Source organism: Corythoichthys intestinalis, chromosome 5 (genome assembly GCF_030265065.1).
Source record: "Corythoichthys intestinalis isolate RoL2023-P3 chromosome 5, ASM3026506v1, whole genome shotgun sequence".
NCBI lineage: Eukaryota > Metazoa > Chordata > Actinopteri > Syngnathiformes > Syngnathidae > Corythoichthys > Corythoichthys intestinalis.
The window spans coordinates 52,850,649-52,871,032 of NC_080399.1; the positions used below are offsets into that span (position 1 = coordinate 52,850,649).

At 37.1% G+C, this 20,384-nt stretch overlaps 1 protein-coding gene across 2 annotated transcripts in view; it reads left to right on the top strand.

Moving 5' to 3' along the window:
- Positions 1–17,371, top strand: part of cbfb (core-binding factor subunit beta) — a 64,296-nt gene extending 46,925 nt beyond the window's left edge. The window contains exons 4-7 of one of the 2 annotated variants that reach the window (XM_057836459.1): positions 3,800–3,916; positions 4,069–4,164; positions 5,344–5,411; positions 15,979–17,371. In XM_057836459.1, coding sequence (XP_057692442.1) covers positions 3,800–3,916; positions 4,069–4,164; positions 5,344–5,373 — 243 coding nt within the window. In that variant the 3' untranslated portion in view covers positions 5,374–5,411; positions 15,979–17,371. The remainder of the gene's footprint in view (positions 1–3,799; positions 3,917–4,068; positions 4,165–5,343; positions 5,412–15,978) is intronic. The other variant, XM_057836460.1, reaches the window with a different exon arrangement.
- Positions 17,372–20,384: the final 3,013 nt, after the last annotated feature.

Sequence of the window (20,384 nt, forward strand, 5' to 3'; positions counted from 1 at the left end):
TGTATTAAAAAAATAAGTTGACAGTACAGTATCTCGAAAGTTGACACAAAACTTATGTGTCAAACATGACATTGGCGTATGATTGGACAACTGAGCATTTTTTGTCTGGTTTGCTTTTACTTGGGCTGCTGTGGCTTTTCTACTATTCAATATGTTTGTCCTGATGGTGACCCAAAACTATTTTTGAGTGACTCCATATATGCCTCTATTTTTCATCAAAATTTAGTGTTTAATACATTTTTTCCCATCTGAATATTTGCAGAAATCTTTTTATACTTGAATGAAGTTAAAATAAGTAAAGTGGTATGAAAAAGTATCTGAACCTTTTGGAATTTCTCACATTTCTGCATAAAATGACCATTAAATGTGATCTGATCTTTGTCAAAATCACACAGATGAAAAAACTGTCTGCTTTGACTAAAACCACCCAACCATTGATAGGTTTTCATATTTTAATGAGGATAGCATGCAAACAATGACAGAAGGGGGGGGGGGATAAGTAATTGAACCATCGTGGCCAGAGAGAATATACAATTTTTTTCAGCTTTCAAAGGTTTGTGCTGAGTGATCCTCACACACAAAATGTAATCTGTCTTTGCGTTAGCGTTAGGCTAATGCTAACAGCAAGCGTCCTCTTAAACTCCTGGACAACTTCTTTTTTTTTTCCGCATACAGTTTGTGGCATCAAGCTGGGTATGATTCATTGAAAATAATGTACTGTTTTCCTGCTGCGTGTTAATTATTACCAAATTTGCATTGCCTTTGTAGACTAGGGGTGTGACAAAATATCGAAATGGTGATATATCGTGATACTTTGTATCCCAAAAGGTTATCGATATGCTCCTATCAAGAATCGAGATATCGTTTTAAAAAGGTGTCAATTAAGAAAAAAAAAAAAAAAGGCTGCCATTGACGGTGCTCGACGCCCAATCCATTTATACTGGGAACGTTCGTTCATTCAAAACCAACGCATTCACAGTCATTCGGTCCGATTTTCGGGGCAATTACAGGTCACTTGCTTTTCATTTTAGGGCATTTACAGGTCTGTTGAGTTTGAGTCACTACCTATTCATTTGGGTGATTCCCAGGTCACCTACTGTTCTGTAACGCAAAATAAACAGCAAGTGACCCATAAAATACCCCAAAATCAACAGCAGTTAACTGAAAATAACCAGGTAAATGACCTTAAATGGCCCAAAAATACTCATTGCCTGGCATTGGCTGCCACTGACTGCCATAGACGTTCAATCCGTTTGAAGTGGGAGGGTTGGCAGCGAATGTCACTGCCACCCTCCCAGTTCAAATGGATTGGACGTATACTAGTGATAAACTCATTCCAACTCACAGCAGAAGCTTGTTTTTCTGTTTATTAGTTTTTTGTAGAACATCCTAATGATTTCCTGACCAATGTATCGAAAATCGTTGTATCGCTATATCGTCAGATCATCATTATCGTGAGCTTTGCATTGCAAATCGTTTTGTATCGTGAGGTACCAAGAGGTTCCCACTCCTATTGTAGACGCTTCAATATGTGCTCGTCTGTCAAATGTTCATTCGAAATTGTTGGAAATGTTTATTTATTTATTTTTGGGGTATTTTATTATTTTATTTTACAGATGATTTTTAGTAAACGTTGACTAAAACTTGACGAAATTAGTTTTTCGTCAACAATAACATCTCTAAAATGACTAAAATATGACTAAGACTAATAAGTATTAGCGACCAAAAACTAAGCCTAAGATGAAAATTAAAAGGTTTGCCAAAAACAACGCTTCAGCTTGAGTTGGCTCCTTCCAACTCAATAGCAAGTGAACTGGACTATTTAAAAACGAATAGGGAAAATTAAACCACGAAAATGAACTTCGTGGTACCCCAAGTCACTCAGCTGTCAAAATGCATGCGATCATTTTTCCTTGAATCGGGCTCTCAAATTGTCACCACTTCCAGGAGAGCGAGACTCATGAGGGGGCTGCCCTGAGAGGCTCCACCTGTCTCGGGCACTGTAACACACAGCCCCCAGGTTGTGATTTCCAATTCCAGGAAATAAACGCAACACCTCACCTTGTTTTGATTGGTTATTGTCCAAGTAGTGAGTGCGCAATAAAGCTACGATTTGTAACGATGTTAGGCTATTGTTGTTGTTTTCTCAAAATTGATTTCAATCACATCTCAGTGACTGCTCATAAAAGCCGAGCACAATTTCGCTCCCTGCTCCTGTGTGTCAAGTGGAGCGTTCAAAATGTTTGGATCGCTCAATTAAAAAAGGTTTCTGATCCCTGGTGTAGTGGTACATTCGTCTGACTTCGGCACCTGAAACATGGGTTCACTCTCACCTTCGTATTGGTGTACAGTTATATGCGAATGGTTATCTATCTCAGTGTTTTGTAACCGGTGTGTGCCGTGAGAGATCGCCAGGTGTGCCGCGAGAAATTATCCAATATTGCTTTTTTTTAATTATTTTTTTTTTATTGCATTTTTTATTTTTTTACGTCGTCGAGTTACAGTAGGAAGGATGAAGTAGATAGAAAGTTCTTGGTCTTGTGCTGATGATCAAGTTATTGCTCGTGTCGCGAAACTGCTCGGATTTCTAGTCATCAGCCACTTTGCTGTCCGCGACAATGTGGACCCCAGCACATCCACTTTTCCTTCCCATTTTATCCATTTGTGATGACGTCAATCCTCCCCGTGTTTTGTTCCAACACATTGTGGAGGACAGCAAGGTGATAGATGGCTAGAAATCCGAGCAGTTTTTGAACGCAACACGAGCAGCTATCCAACAGTGCCATGGTGCACAACAAGCTTAATACGTCATCACCAAAAGAAACACCCGTCGCTTCAAACTATGGACTATTTTGTTCACCTTTGTGAAAACACAGAGAAACACGCAACTTTTTTTTGTGGAAAACTACAAAGGTAAATGAGAAAACCCTCAAAGCCAGTTAGCTTGTTGCTGAACTTGTTGCTAAATCCATAAAGTCACACATTGTGACAGGGACATTAATACTACCTGTCTACAAAACCATTGTCAGCGAGATTCTTGGTCCTAATGTGGTTAAAGACATTGCTTAAGTGTCCCTGTCTGATAATTCTGAGCTTTTCAAGCCTAACTGCGATAAAGAATAAAAACAGAGAGACTTAGAGCTGTTGAAGAAGATTCCAGCCAGGATATTGGCTTTGTGTTCATGTAAACAGTTTCGCACTGAATAAGTATAAATACTGAGAAACTATTTTATAATTAAATACACTGTAGGGAAAGTAATTGTGAACATTTTTCGTTTGTTGTGTGCTGCGAGATTTTTTCCAATGTTAAACATGCCGTGAGTCAGAAAAGGTTGAAAAACACTGAACTATCTATACTTCAGCCACCCTTAAATTGACTTGAGAATAGAACAGGGTGCTAGCTGCCTTACATTTAAAAATCAGTTGAGTTGGATTCAGAACTGTTTTTCTTTCGCAAACATATATCTCCATGCAAGACTGTGTGAACACCACGTTTAAAGAAAATGAAAGAAGGATTAGGATTCATTAGCGGCGGCCTAAATTGGCTGGAAACTCTAGCGCAACTTGCTGTTCCGCATGAAAAATTCACACTGTTCATGAAAATGGCGCCTTTAATATTGCACTAATATACTGTATGACTGGCTCACTCACTCGGTCTGATGGAGTGGGAAAATGTTGGTATGATTGTTCCTCCCCACCCCTCCTCTTTCTGAGCTGTCAGTGTGTTTAAAGCTATCCTATATGAGCTACTAAATACCATGTACACAACTTTGTTGTTTTTGCTTATATGTTTCTTCAGGTCCATTTAAAGGCTCCAATGATCTTGAATGGTGTATGCGTGATTTGGAGAGGTTGGATTGACCTCCAGAGGCTGGATGGGATGGGATTCCTGGAATATGATGATGAGAGGGCACAGGTAGCACTGTACACACTTTATATACTACACAATGCCTTAAAACCTCAAACTCAAGTTGTAATAAAATAACTGCTAGCAACTTGCTGTCTCTGGAACTTTGAAAGTAATGTAGAGTTGTCTGACTTTCTGCTTCTGTGTGTGTATGAGCATAGCATGAGGACGCGTTGGCACAGGCGGCATTTGAGGAGGCTCGACGTAGAACCAGAGATTTTGAAGAACGAGAGCGATCACACAGAGAGGACCTAGAGGTGAAAGAGGGAGACATAACGGATTCAGAAATTCTTGGCTAATGTAACTTTATTTAAAGCATACCTTATTTTGTATCATGAGCTTCTCAGTTGTTGAGTAGTTCACAGTTCTGTTGGTGAATAGTGTGTCGCTTTAGCCATAACAAAAATAAGCAATAGTTAAACTGTCAAAGCTGTCAGAATTGTTAACAATTGCTTTTACAGATGTCAGCTATAGTCCAAGAAGTGTTTGAGAATCTGATAAAAAAAATAACTTTCATACTTTATGTGTGTACCAAACATCAAACAAAAATATATTTGTAAGTCACTGACTACAGCCAATTGTTTAATTGGTGTACCGAATAATGCATAGGTTTTCATCAGAGGCTGCAATGACAGCTGCAAATGGATAGCAGTCACAATATGAGCACTTATTATTCCCAGTAAGTAAGAACGAATAGTTGAGATCTGGTTAAACTGCAAGGTAAACAAATTACTTTGGATACATTTTTAAAGAACACCACAAATTAGCACATTTCCTTTTGAAACTAGACATACTTTCATACTGCAAGCAAATTAAAAATAACATTATGTGTAAATTTGTGGCTCAGCTATTTCCTGCACAACTGGAAATATTCGTTATAAATGATTACATACCTTGGGGGGTTAAAGGAACATTTGGAAACATTTTGAAACGTGCCTGCATGGATTTTCTCCAGGTACTGTAGTTTCTTACATTCACAAAAACATGAATGATAGGTTTGTTCAACTGTATCATAGACATAATGTATTGACGGGACACGGGGCCGATTCATAGGGGGTCCATCTCCGTCAAAGCTGACCAAGTGGAAACACAGAGAGCTTTTTCCGGTGAAAATTCTTTTGAATGAATGCTAAAATACCTGAATTCTGATTCAGATATTCAGATATGGACGTAAAACAGACTCGGTTCTTGGTTAAAAGCAAAAAAACGTGCAGGTAGCATTTATTTTATGTAAATATTGCGAACTATGAGGCTAGTCAGTAAGGAAATTAGTGGCCGCCATAAATATCTTTACTTTACACCTGCTGCAACTGTAACCAGCCTAAACATTTATTTCCTCAGTGCAAACTCACTTTATCATCAAGGCTTTGGTGAAATCAACAGTCGATGGCCTACAATTGAACCCTGGATTTTTTTTTTTTTCTTTCTTTTTAAAGGACCCGGTGGTTTCTAAAATCTGGGACTGATGCAAAAGAGAGACGGACAGCCAGCAGAAAACAACAGGGTCTGTGTCCTTCATTTCTCACATTTATCACATGGTCATGTACCAAACCACCCTGTGCATCAGTGGAAATCTACAGTATGTGTTTCCGTGTGGGTTTATGTTTTCCACCTCCATTACTATCTGCTGTGTCCTTCCATTTTTTTTCTGCGGTGATGCTCTTTGTGTGCTTTGCAATACAGTATTAGTGCACACACTGACTGGACAGTGTACATGACTTTAAATTACAGTATTCTTGCAATACAGGTAGTCCCCAGGCTACATCGTACCCCGACATATGCAATTTCGACTTTACGACACCGGAGTCTTGTCCGCCATTTTGTCTCCTTTTTTTTTTTTTTTTTTTTTTTTTGTAAACTTTGTTTATTGAACAAATATAGTACAAGCAAATGAGGTAACAACAGTTGAGCATTTTCCTTTTTTTTTTTTTTTGGTTGTTTTTTTTGTTGTTGTTTTTTTGTCGCGTAACAGAGTCTTGTTCACCATTTTGTCACTATTTTTTACTTTATTTTATGAACATGACGAATAATACATGTTTTTCGATAGTTATTTTGAAACGTAGGTGTATTTAGGGTTAATTCCAATTTACGTCGAAATTCGAGTTTTGTCACCAACGTAATAACCAAACTCATTCGTAACCCGGGAAGTCCCAGTGTTTCCTTTGAAAATCCTTAGGTGCCGGAAAGCAAATTACATATAACAGCACAGGGATGACGAGACGGGCACAGGTCCCGGAACATACACAGAAAATGTTGCTGAAAACAACATGCAAATGCCCAGTTGCCATGCTGTGAGACTTACAAGCCTCAATTTCAGATAATATCCATGGTATAATTATTATAACAATAATTTACAATTATTTATTCTTTTTATTATTTATTACTCTGTATCTGTATAAGTTAACGACTAGTCACTAATCACAGTGCACTAATAGATAAAGATTATAAAACATTGACAAAAATTCGGATCTATGAACTATTTGAGGCAATCAATTAGGCTGGCATACTGTATATGCTCAAAGGAAACCCACTTAAACACAGAAAGAATATGTGGGGAAGGTCTGAGCCTAATTTTAAACAAAGGACTACTTAACTACACCACCATACATTGATCATTTTCCATGATTTTTTTGGCTGCTTATGTTCCCAAAAAACTAGATAAGACAGAAAGGAAGGCACGCTGTAGACAGATCAGACGAATGGAGTACAAAGGCTGAAAGTCAGGCATTTATTTGAAGGTCACTTTTCATCTAACTGATCTCAAATTTCTTCCCCCGGGGCACAGAGAAGAAGAAAACTTGTGTTTCGCTCTGAATCAATAGAATTGCCATTGCACACCCCTGAAAACCCCTGAACAAGACATAGAAAGACCTTATATTCAGAAGAGAAATAGTTTTTTTGCATTTTTATACTCTGAAATTTGCATAACATTCTTAGTAACTTTGGTTATCACTTTGGAGCAGCATACGTCTTTGCATTTTTTACATTGTGCAGTAGTAAGTACTGAGTACATTGTTCGATTGAAAATTACTTAAGTTCCTGTAAGCACTGGTTTACTTTAGTGAAAGGTAGTTATCAGGCTTGCAAGACACTTTGCACTGCAAAATGCCCAGAATATACCTCCGTGAAGTTGGCCCCCCATCAGACGCAAATTTATAGAAAGTTTACTGCATTGATTTGTGCTAGGTTTGTGTTGATTTGTGTGTGTGTGTGTGTGTGTGTGTGTGTGTGTGTGTGTGTGTGTGTGTGTGTGTGTGTGTGTGTGTGTGTGTGTGTGTGTGTGTGTGTGTCTCTGTGCTGCTATTGTTTTTAAGATATTAACAATTCATTTATCGGTCAATTTGAGGTCAACCAGCTCCCCATTTTGTTTAACAGTTGTGTCAATTGTTTGTTTTACGTTTGTGCTGTAAAAATTTTCGTTTGTGCTGCTATCGTTTGAGATATTATTATTTTGAGTGATGACGTCACGCAGCCCCCCGTTTATTGCAAAATGGTACCATTCGTTTATGCTACATTTATGCTGTAAAAATGTTGTTTGTGCTGCTGTTGTTGTTTAGATAAAGATATTAATTATTGTTAATTATTGTTATTGCGTCACTTGCAGCCCTTCCGCCTTCTAACTGTAGCGGCTTAAGGAGCGTACCAACTCTCTCAATAACAGAGGGTGTCCCAACAACTAGTTTAAACGTAGCACAAACGAATGCATCCCTTCAAGTCCATTTTGCAGTAAATGGGGGGCTGCGAGTCACGTCAACACTCGAAATTAATATCTCAAGCCAGAATTTCAAGCTATTTTAGTTAGTTGTAGTTGCTTCGATCTACAAACATCCAGATTATCATGTAATTTGAACATGCACTAATTGTCTATGTTTTATGGCAAAGAAAAAGACCTCATATAATGATTGTTTGATGCACGAATTGTAATTACCATCAAGAAGCAAAATCAAAACAAGGAATGCACAAGTGTGGGCAAAATAAAACTGCGAAAGACATTTTTTAAGAGCTCACATTCAATCACTTAACACTCATACATGCCTCAAAGACCGCAAGCTTCGCTATTTAATCCTCATTTGCGCGTAGTATTTAGGATTGTACTAAACCACAAAAAATGGATGCATTTATATACTGTTTTTGTATGCTGACAGCTGTGGCTCTGCACCCCTTGTCACCAATTTCAAACATGTTTGCTGCTGGGTGGTTTGCAAAAGCGACTGCAATCAAATCACAAACCACATAGATGACTAACTTCATCCACACCACACAGTCTTGACTTTGATTTTAAGTCAATTGTAAATGAATCAATCAATAACATATTTTTGGGATACATCTCGGTGGTTAACCATACCCTAAAATTCTACATTGCAATGTGCACAGTTAGTAAATATGACATATGTGCTGCTGGATGATTCGGTCATTATTTGTATTTTTATTGATCCATTAACTTTTCCAAAGTGGTCAATGAAGCACTTTACTAAAACCCAACTTCCATGCATCCAAAAGCATGGATTTAGATAGGTCAAAAGGTACCTGTAAATATGATTGATAGATGCAATAGATCAGTGAATCCTCACACTGACAGAAACACACACACACACGCTGTCACCCAGCAGAAAGAGAATTTGGTGGTAAATGATAATCAAGGCCAGAAAGCATTAATATATCATTAGTATTGATCGACATCATCCCCCCTCCCCCGCTTCATCTCACATTCATATTGTTCAAGTAAATGCATGCACAAACTTGCAAACACAGCAAAGCTGCTGCACAACGACAGTACACACACACACACCCACTCACTTTACTTCTCTCATATTGAGTTGTGGTTAAGCGGCCAACACTGGCCTAGCAGGCTTCAATTTGCCTATGGATCAATAGAGAAAGCTCTCTTTCCCTTATGATTAGAGTGCTCTGTTCCCTGAAAAGACAAGCTCCACACAGTGAAATAGTACATGCAGCAAAGACAGTGAGCATTTTCATATCAGACACTAAACTTTATAATGTCTTTTATTGAAGACAAAATTGAAAGCATAGCCATTGTTCTGGGATCAATGCAAATAGGCTAGTTGTTCCATTTTTAAGTGCTCTATCCACACATGAAAAGTGTCGAGGGGACAAATTCTTGATTAAAAAAAAAAAAAAAAAAAATCAAACAAATCAATCAATGTGAATGAGTTATATCTTATCAACTATTTAATCGCTGTTTTTTTTTTTTGTTTTTTGTTTTTAAAAAGGACATATATATATATATATATACATTGTGACCGCACATGAGGTAGACCTGGCCAGAAAGGAGCTTGGAACGCCAAGGTTTCCAACATACAGCTTCTTTATTCAACAAAAAGGCGGGTTTCCCCAAAATAAAGTGGCCGAAATGTGGCACAATAAAACAACAACTTAAACGTCTCCAAAAAAGTCAATTTAGGTTTGTTCTCAAAATATTTTCTTCCAGGTCTTTCTGTTCTTCTTCTTCCACGCCTCCTCTCTCTCTCCATCTGGTCGTCTCTTATACTAGTATAGACCCTACTCACGTAACGTCATAGCCACGCCCCCGCGCCATGTTGTCCGTATACTCGTCATGTTAATGCATTAGCGCTTCGTAAATCCCTCCTATTATGGCGTGTTTTTCTGCTCGTTAACATTAATAATCAAAATGGTGAAGTCGTGTGTGGCGGTCGGTTGCAAAAACAGAGAAGATAGACGGAGAGACTTGAAGTTTTACCGTATTCCGAGAGACCCGGAGAGGAGACCGAGATTGACTGCTGCAATTCGACGAGAAAACTGGGCTCCAAACGACTACCACAGATTATGTAGTAGTCATTTTATATCTGGTAAGATGCATTTAATATATATTTAGAGGGTTTGGGGCTGACAACCACAATTAAGATCATTGCTAGGCTAATCGCTGACAACATACACTCAGACGTTGTGAATGAACTACCTGAAAATATATAATTATAAGGGGATAATCAGACAGTTGTCATACAATTAATTTACAATTTCACTATTGAGGTCAAAAGCCAAAAAATAAATTCAACTAGGGACAATCTGGAGTAGTGCTATCGCACTTCATATTTATTACATATTATATATGTATGTAGTGAGAGTGCTATCGCTAAACCATATAAACATTAAAAGCCCTAGCTCCATTGACAAATGACATGAAATACATTAGACTTGACAGTGGATGTTAGCAAGAACAAAAGATTTTGAATTGAAAATTTCGTAACTCACCTTCCGAGCACAAGATTCCTGCCAAATGTTCGTGTACGAGGACCTGTTTCACCCAACCAGCAACGTAGCATTTATAAGCCTCCAAGCTCTTAAAGTTTTTCAAACTTTCGTGAGAATAGGCTGATTTTGTGTGGACAAGATAGTTGTAAATATCAGGGTCAGGAAAAAAGATGGCGAAGACAGCGGGTCGAAAAACATCGATTTAGGCATCAAATACGGATCTGGCGAATGGATAAACTGAAGCTTTTCCACGTAACGCCTTTTATGCAACGCATCCAAAGAGTTTACAGCGTCAGATAACACCGGGGCTTCCATGAATTGCTCTATAACTTGCACGACTAATTGAAAACAATGAGAATAGGTCTAAAAAAAATAGGTACAATATGGCGGCCGGATACAGCGACACGTCATTTTGTGACGTAGGTGAGTAGGGTCTATAGACCCTACCCACGTGACGTCACAACTCCGCTCTCCTGACTGGTGCCGCCCACTTGTCCGTCAACACATCGTGTTGACCTGTTACGGCTACGTACATTCCTCCTATTTACGGCGTGTTTTTCTGCTCGTTAACATTAATAATCAAAATGGTGAAGGCGTGTGTGGCGGTCGGTTGCAATAACAGAGAAGATAGACGGAGAGACTTGAAGTTCTACCGGATTCTGAGAGACACGGAGAGGAGAGAGCGAGATGGGCTGCTGCAATTCGACGAGAAAACTGGGCTCCAAACGATTACCACAGATTATGTAGTAGTCATTTTATATCTGGTAAGATGCATTTAATATATATTTAGAGGGTTTGGGGCTGACAACCACAATTAAGATCATTGCTAGGCTAATCGCCGGTAACATACACGTATGTATGTAGTGAGAGTGCTATCGCTAAACCATATAAACATTAAAAGCCCTAGCTCCATTGACAAATGACATGAAATACATTAGACTTGACAGTGGATGTTAGCAAGAACAAAATATTTTGAATTGAAAATTTCGTAACTCACCTTCCGAGCACAAGATTCCTGCCGAATTTTCGTGTACGAGGACCTGTTTCACCCAACCAGCAACGTAGCATTTATAAGCCTTCAAGCTCTTAAAGTTTTTCAAACTTTCGTGAGAATAGGCTGATTTTGTGTGGACAAGATAGTTGTAAATATCAGGGTCAGGCAGCCGGTCAAAAATCATCGATTTAGGCATCAAATATGGATCTGGCGACTGTATAGAACGAAGCTTTTCCACATAACGCCTTTTATGCAACACATCCAGTGAGTTTACGGCATCAGAAAGCACCGGGTCTTCCATGAAATGCATTTTAAATTCCTCGATCAATTGAAACCAATGCTAATACAGAGACAAAATGACGGACAAGTGGGCGGAACCATACAGCGAGCACGTGGTTTTGTGACGTCGGTGGGTAGGGTATATACTCCAGGCCAGCTACAATTAAGTGGCTTAAGCAGCCACACCTGGAGGCGTTGTGCGGCATGCTGGGAAGCGTAGTCATTGGGCTGGCGGCCATTTTGACTGGATTCTTCAGCTCTGGCAAAAGAATGTAACGGCCCTCCACTACCAGCCCCCGCATTATGTCACAATATGTATAGCATATACTGTATTTATATTAAGGCTGTCAAACGATTAAAATTTTTAATCGAGTTAATCACAGCTTAAAAATTAATTAATCATAATTAATCGCAATTCAAACCATCTCTAAAATATGCCATATTTTTCTGTAAATTATTGTTGGAATGGAAAGGTAAGACAAGACTGATATATACATTCAACATACTGTACATAAGTACTGTATTTGTTTATTATAACAATAAATCCACATGACGGCATTAACATTATACCTTCTGTGAAAGGGATCCACGGATAGAAAGACTTGTAATTCTTAAAAGATGCAGAAGTTATAGTAATTTTGATAGTTTGTATATTGTGACTAAATATTGCCATCTAGTGTATTTGTTGAGCTAAACTTAATGTTTGAATAGAGTATTATTTTGCATAGATAGCTATTTTGATTGGGAATGCCAGATCTCTTTGCATTGAGCGCTTTTCTTTTTGTGAATTTTGTGATTCAAAAAGTGTTCAAAATGTGCCAAAACCATTGCGTTTTTATTTTAAAAAACAACAACAACAAAACAATTAATAAATAGCTGAATATAGTATTGCAAATAACTTCAAGTTTTTATTTCATGCTTTACAAGTGCTCAATCTGACCACCACTAGTGGCATGGACAACATCAAGCCGATATGACTTTTAATTTGTTAAAATTACTTATTTGTTTAAAAGACTTTTAATTCTTATTAAATTATTAATTAATTAATTAATTTTAATTTATTAATTTAATTAATTATGAATAAATGCCTGATGATTTGGGCACATCCTTTTTGAATCACCCAGTATATACGAGTAGTTTAAAGTGCTATTTCTGACTCTTGATGATAGATAAGATACAGTGCCTTGCAAAAGTATTCGGCCCCCTTGAATCTTGCAACCTTTCGCCACATTTCAGGCTTCAAACATAAAGATATGAAATTTAATTTTTTTGTCAAGAATCAACAACAAGTGGGACACAATCGTGAAGTGGAACAACATTTATTGGATAATTTAAACTTTTTTAACAAATAAAAAACTGAAAAGTGGGGCGTGCAATATTATTCGGCCCCTTTACTTTCAGTGCAGCAAACTCACTCCAGAAGTTCAGTGAGGATCTCTGAATGATCCAGTGTTGTCCTAAATGAGCGATGATGATAAATAGAATCCACCTGTGTGTAATCAAGTCTCCGTATAAATGCACCTGCTCTGTGATAGTCTCAGGGTTCTGTTTAAAGTGCAGAGAGCATTATGAAAACCAAGGAACACATCAGGCAGGTCCGAGATACTGTTGTGGAGAAGTTTAAAGCCGAATTTGGATACAAAAAGATTTCCCAAGCTTTAAACATCTCAAGGAGCACTGTGCAAGCCATCATATTGAAATGGAAGGAGCATCAGACCACTGCAAATCTACCAAGACCCGGCCGTCCTTCCAAACTTTCTTCTCAAACAAGGAGAAAACTGATCAGAGATGCAGCCAAGAGGCCAATGATCACTCTGGATGAACTGCAGAGATCTACAGCTGAGGTGGGAGAGTCTGTCCATAGGACAACAATCAGTCGTACACTGCACAAATCTGGCCTTTATGGAAGAGTGGCAAGAAGAAAGCCATTTCTCAAAGATATCCATAAAAAGTCTCGTTTAAAGTTTGCCACAAGCCACCTGGGAGACACCAAACATGTGGAAGAAGGTGCTCTGGTCAGATGAAACCAAAATTGAACTTTTTGGCCACAATGCAAAACGATATGTTTGGCGTAAAAGCAACACAGCTCATCACCCTGTACACACCATCCCCACTGTCAAACATGGTGGTGGCAGCATCATGGTTTGGGCCTGCTTTTCTTCAGCAGGGACAGGGAAGATGGTTAAAATTGACGGGAAGATGGATGCAGCCAAATACAGGAACATTCTGGAAGAAAACCTGTTGGTATCTGCACAAGACCTGAGACTGGGACGGAGATTTATCTTCCAACAGGACAATGATCCAAAACATAAAGCCAAATCTACAATGGAATGGTTCAAAAATAAAAGTATCCAGGTGTTAGAATGGCCAAGTCAAAGTCCAGACCTGAATCCAATCGAGAATCTGTGGAAAGAGCTGAAGACTGCTGTTCACAAACACTCTCCATCCAACCTCACTGAGCTCGAGCTGTTTTGCAAGGAAGAATGGGCAAGAATGTCAGTCTCTCGATGTGCAAAACTGATAGAAACATACCCCAAGCGACTTGCAGCTGTAATTGGAGCAAAAGGTGGCGCTACAAAGTATTAACGCAAGGGGGCCGAATAATATTGCACGCCCCACTTTTCAGTTTTTTATTTGTTAAAAAAGTTTAAATTATCCAATAAATGTTGTTCCACTTCACGATTATGTCCCACTTGTTGTTGATTCTTGACAAAAAATTAAAATTTTATATCTTTATGTTTGAAGCCTGAAATGTGGCGAAAGGTTGCAAGGTTCAAGGGGGCCGAATACTTTTGCAAGGCACTGTAAGTATATAAGAAATAGATGAGTTTTTATTTCATGCTTTACAAGTATTCAATCTGGCCACCACTAGCGGCACGGACAATATCGAGCCAATATGACTTTTAATTTGTTAAAATTACTTACTTGCTTAAAAGACTTTTAATTCGTATTAGATTATTAATTAATTAATTAATTAATGTTAATTATTTTTAATCAATTAATTTAATTAATCATGAATAAATGCCTGATGATTTTGGCACATTCTTTTTGAATCACCCTGTATATAGTGCTATTTCTGACTCTTGATGAAAAAAATAATAATAATAAAATTGCTCACTCGCCAGTTTCCTGCTTTGCCCCAGTATTGTATTAGATCTAATGACGCCCCTGGTGGGTTTTACAAATACACTTTAACTTAGTACGGTCAAAAAAAAAAACAAAAAAAAAAATTGGGGGTTTGTAATTCGACGATCATAACTTCTGTGTCTAGTCTACAGTATAGACAATAAGTGTCCAGTAATTTGCAAATTACTGTATGTATTGCTTTGAAAAGAGCGAGAGCCTGATATTGTGCTTGAATACGTCATGGCTCAAATCTGGGCTGCTGTTTTGCTGCTTTTAGTGGACTCCACTGCACATTTCTGACAAGTGCTTTTCCTAGAGTTACAGACAGTGGAGTCAGCCAGGCTGGGAAGGGGTAAAATTGTATCATGACATACTGTACTTGTTTGAGCGTGTGACTGTGTGATATTTTGTTATAATGGTGAGTCAGAAACAGCATGCCGGTTGAACTCGTGACCCCATTTACTATCTCTGTCTACATTTCATTCTGCTACCTGCTTCACCCCTTGTGCCCAGACTGTCACCTCTCTATCACCCGCCTTTTTCTACAGTTCTTTCAGCTATCACAAGTATAAACACATAACCACAAGCATTTTTTCCTGCTGGCGCAGACCGTTCCCCACGCTCGTTGTCATCAAATGCCTTGAAAGTTATTCCAATCACTTCTGATGACCTAACGTATGTGTGCGTACATATGTGTGCGTGTGTATATCAGTGCCAGACATGGTGTTAAGTCTGTCAGAAATACTAACTTGTCAACGACACGGAAGCACCATTAAATAGCACTCTTATACCCTCTACTGGTGCTTCGTCTAACTACTTCTCTTTCTTTTAGCCAAAATACAAGTCTTCATTTTACCAGGAAATGTCGCATTGATATTTAAATCCCGCTTTTCGAATGATTTTTAATCTAAATGGAACATTTTATGGTAAAATAAAGGAACTGATACATATTTTGGCTAAAGGAAAAGGAAGGGGTTACCAGTTGCACTCAATATGTTGAAGCAGGATGCATTTTATACTATGGGTTTACTCATTACAACCATGTTTTCAAAGCTCTCTTTTGGGACTCAGCACAATTAGGATGTAAATTGGTTTTATGTTTAATGAGGGTCATAAAATCTACCATAATTTTAATTGCTTACTTATTGTTTCCCGGCTTACAATATTAGGTTGTAGATTTCAAGGCTGAGTATATTAAATAAAATATTCGGAGAAACAAGTCATTAGCTTTAATTAAAAATAAATATATTGATTGTTAGTAAATGTAATGAATGCTAAAATTAATCTTGGAAGCTATTTTGAAATTTATTGTATGCCCTTTTTCAAACTGTTTTCTTGTTACCTTTCTTAATGTCCTATTCACTGATCACACTCACCTTATTTGTTTTATTTTTCCCATTTTCTCTCCTCTATGTCTTCCAACCTGTCTCCCCCAGTACAGATGACAGTAGGAGCCCAGCCCGGACTTAAACATGGCCAGCCCTGAAGTGGAACACAAGACATGCAGAGAACGATGACGAGTAAAGGAAGAGGATAAGACGTGGACTGTTATTCTTTTACTTTCAATGAAATTAGCAAAGCAGCCATTTTTCAATTTAAGGCCTCTTCCAATATTTTTGAATGACATACAGTACTTAATTATTTTGACATTTCAATGTAGGCATTTAATAGTCAACCATGGAGATGAAAAGAATAATCAAAACCCTTTGATCCTGTTTAAATGTGACAAATGAGTAAACAAGAGTTGAAGATGAAGTCATGCCAAATCTTGCCTCGGATTTTTAGAGCTTATTACAAATACCAAAAATATATTTTGATTAAGAATAAATGTGGGGAAAGATGCCAGTGGTAAACAAAAGGATCAAGTACAAAACAGGGAGTACTCCTTAGCTTGGTATGTCATGTTGATACTGCGTATTTTAGCTCATAATCCAGAGACCTGCTGTTTTCTTAGACCAAAGCTCACCTTGCTGGAATGATCGGGAGGTTGGTGGGGTGGGGATGAGAGGATTGCTCAGATTTAACTGCTTTTCAAATGACCACATTGACGAGTTAACCATCCAAAAATGTAGAGTATATTAAGTCTGGGGAAATGGAGCAAAGCAAAGAGTGTGGGGGGCATTTTGAACATGTCATCAAGGAGTGTTTTGCACTATGTGATACAATCATTCAAGTTCACACAGATTTTGTTTGCATGAAACTGAACAGAGGGCTACCTATTTTGTTGGCTGTTATATAGTGCAGCGTTTCATCATCATCATCAAGCACTCGCTTTACAGTGTTCAGATGAGGAATAATTAGATGAATCAGCCACATCATGCAGGTAATCAACCCACCCAATTGATTTAATGGCAATGATTTCAATTTTTCACTTTTTTAAAACTTTAAATGTAGCCATTTGCCAGTCCCCAGTTATTCCTCATCAAGGATTGTAAAAGTGTGTATGCAGTACATGAAATCTATTTCCTGTGACAACACGCGTGTTACGAAAAATGTTTTATTATCCTTTTGGTTTGTGTGTGAAAGTCATGATGTTTACTTTTATAATCTGACTCCTTTTTATACATATATTCCTTCTTGTTTCATCTTTGTTAGTACTACAAGAGTTGTGTTCCATATCATTCAAAGTGGAATTTGTTTCTCCATGTACAAGATACATAGCAAGTCAGTCTGTTCATTTATCTTGTATATGGCAAAAGTCAGGCTGGTTTGCCAGGCTTGGAATTTGGATTATACAGATACCAACATGTTTTGTTGCTTAGATTTTCCTCTGTATTTCTTTGTTGAATATGTATTTTATTGAGTGCTATAAAATTGGAATACACAAAATTCTATTATTGTGTCGTTTAAATGTTTTGACATTTTTAAGCGTGCCATTTTTGTGTATTTCTATTTAACCAGTTTATTTTTAGTTTTGTCCAGGGATCCTGCTTTAATGTAAAGAACATCCCACGGGTTTTATTCACAAACACATTCGAACATCTTATGTTAAAAAAATAATAATAATAAATAAATAAATAAAATAAATTAAATGGGGGGAAAAATCCCTCACAAAGGTCTGAATTCTGATGTTTGCTCTTGAAGTTCAGTGCCCATTGCCGAAAGTGGCAAAAAGTAACATCCAGGATTTTTTTTTTTTTTTCAAAACAGTTATAGAATTTAAAAAAAAAAAAGCTCAGCAATGATTTGGCATTATGATTTTGTAGTAATGTTGTAATAAATTGAAAATGTATTCATTCACCTTTGATTTTGTACTGTATTTGAAATTAATATACATTTAGGAAATTCAATTACATGCAATTACATTTTTCGGCCACCTGGGGGGAATGTTTGTTCATTCGCCCCTCCCAGTTAAAATAGATTGGACATCTAGTGCTGTCAATGGGACTGTTACAAGAATAGTCGCAGCCAGTCTCCCCTGTTTAAATTAATTGGACATTTATAACCATGAATAGCATGCAACGAGCTAAATACTCAGAGGGGGACAAGAAACAAGTTTAGAATTTAAATTGTGGCCAAACAAAGCCACATAAAGGGTCAACTTTAAAAAGTCTGTCCACCGTACTGACCACTGTCCCTTAAAATATTAATCATCAACATATCATCAAGCATTACGATAAGTGAGTTAAGAACATTTGGGGTTTTTTTCAGTACTTTATAACAAACTGGGAGCCCTTCACAAAAATCTAATCCAAAGGCGTAACTATCAAGAGGTTGTTGACCCATGATACAGTTTAGTATTCCCACGTTTGGCACCTCTGCATGAATAAAATAAAATGTATAACTTGAATTTTCCAGTTATTTTAGGGAGGTCATTATCCTTTAGATAATTATCTATTTTATTTTTTTATAATTCAAATTAACATGTTTACAAACATCTGCTTTATAGACACAATCGACAGTCATTGACAGATACATACAGATGTGCTCAATATTAGTTACTACATTAATACAAAAGTTTTTTTTTTTTTTTTTAATGACGGTAATTGCAAATTATATACACAGTACAACATGGAAATATATTAGGGATTTTTTTTTTTTTTTTTTGCCAGAGGCTTTGGGGAAAAAAACATCATATATTCCCATGATTTTGTTGTTCTTTTAAATTAACTAACTAGTTTTATTGATTTCAGTGTATTTTCCAACTCTGATTGGAAAAAAATGCAAATATGGGAGGTGTTTTAGAGACCTTTTGTTTGTGAATAAAAATCTTAGCATAGGGAATTATCAAATACTGTATATTTAAAATTATAATTACTGGGGTTCGTATAGTAACAAATGATGTCTTTTAAATTCAAGCTGTAGGGGCTGATAAATCTCTGTTTTTATTCAACTTCCATGCATACAAACATCTGCTTCACAAAACAGTCGGATGACAAAAAATTGACGCATACAGATGTCATCAACACGGTTACATTGTCATTGCAAAATAAAAGTATATAAAAGTAATAAAGTAAAAGTAATAATAAATAATAAGCGGCATGGAAAATGAATGAATGAATGAATAATAATAATTAGTAATGTTAACCAGAGGCTTCAGGAAAAAAACATCAAACAGTATATTCTCATCAGTTCACTACTTTAAAAAAAAAAGCTAAATAGTTTTATTGATTGAAGTCAATAATATATTTCTAACTGGAAAAATGTAACTATATGAGGTTTTTTCTGAATTTTTGTTTGTGAATTTAAAAAAAAACAGCATAAAGAAATATAAAATGTATTAAATATTCAAAATTATTATTTACGGGGTCAGTGTAGTAACAAATAATGTCTTTTAAATTCAAGTTATAAGGGCCACTAGAATAATGAAAAATGATTTCAAAAGCTGTCCAAAATTGTGTAGGAGATAATGATTGGTTTGATATGCACCCCCTCTGTGTATTTAATTTTCAAGAGTTTTAGAACATTTTTGTGTTTTTTAAATTTCTTTTGTGGTTCCACGTTGCAATAGCGTACCGCACGTAAACCGTCACCTTTGCTCATTAATATTCATAAGGTTAGCAACTGTTGCTAGGTGGGTCAAACTCGTTTGTCCCTTACGCTAGATGCATATAAATAGTGTACGAACGAGATGTTTACTGAGCTGAACCAACTAATTTCTGTCCGAAAATGATGTCGCTGGTGCCAGATTCACTAGTAAAGATGTGGAAAAACATACACATTTTCAGTTAAAGAGATGGCTTGAGTGTCGAGGGCTGAAAAAGACGGGAAAAAGAGCCAACCTGATCCAGAGGTAGCTTTTTATCGACAACTTTTTTCTTTTGTGCATTGCCTTATGCCACTGACAATGTCACTGTCCTGTTTCAACAAGCTATCCTTGATGCCCTGTCTTTCTTATACATTATATCCTCAAGGTTGTCTTCCGTGTCTGACCGGTCTTAGGGGTAATTTATATTGCCATTATTGTGTAACGACTGCAAACGCAAATGCTACTCTGTGACAGCCAACGAACACTTATAATTTTTTCATTAATAACAAATCTAAGTTCTATAATTTATTACTTACTTACTTACTTACTACGGTTGTTGCTTTACAACAGAAAAGGTAAAGCTGTTAAATCTAGAGCCTACCTGTAGGGATGAACAGGCTTACTACAAAAAGACCAAGGCCAAACATGGCTAATTTATTTAGATATCCATATTTTAGAAAAAATAGGCCTACATGTTGTGATATACAGTATAAATAAAATTTAACTTCTTTTCAGGTTATTCATTGTCAGACAGAAGCAGCACGGCAAAACGCCAAGCTAAACAATAAGCAAAAATATCAAAATGGCTTGCCTCTTTCAGGCAAGATTGTCATCTGTAGGACCATGGCCCCCAACAACATGTTTACTACATATGAAGG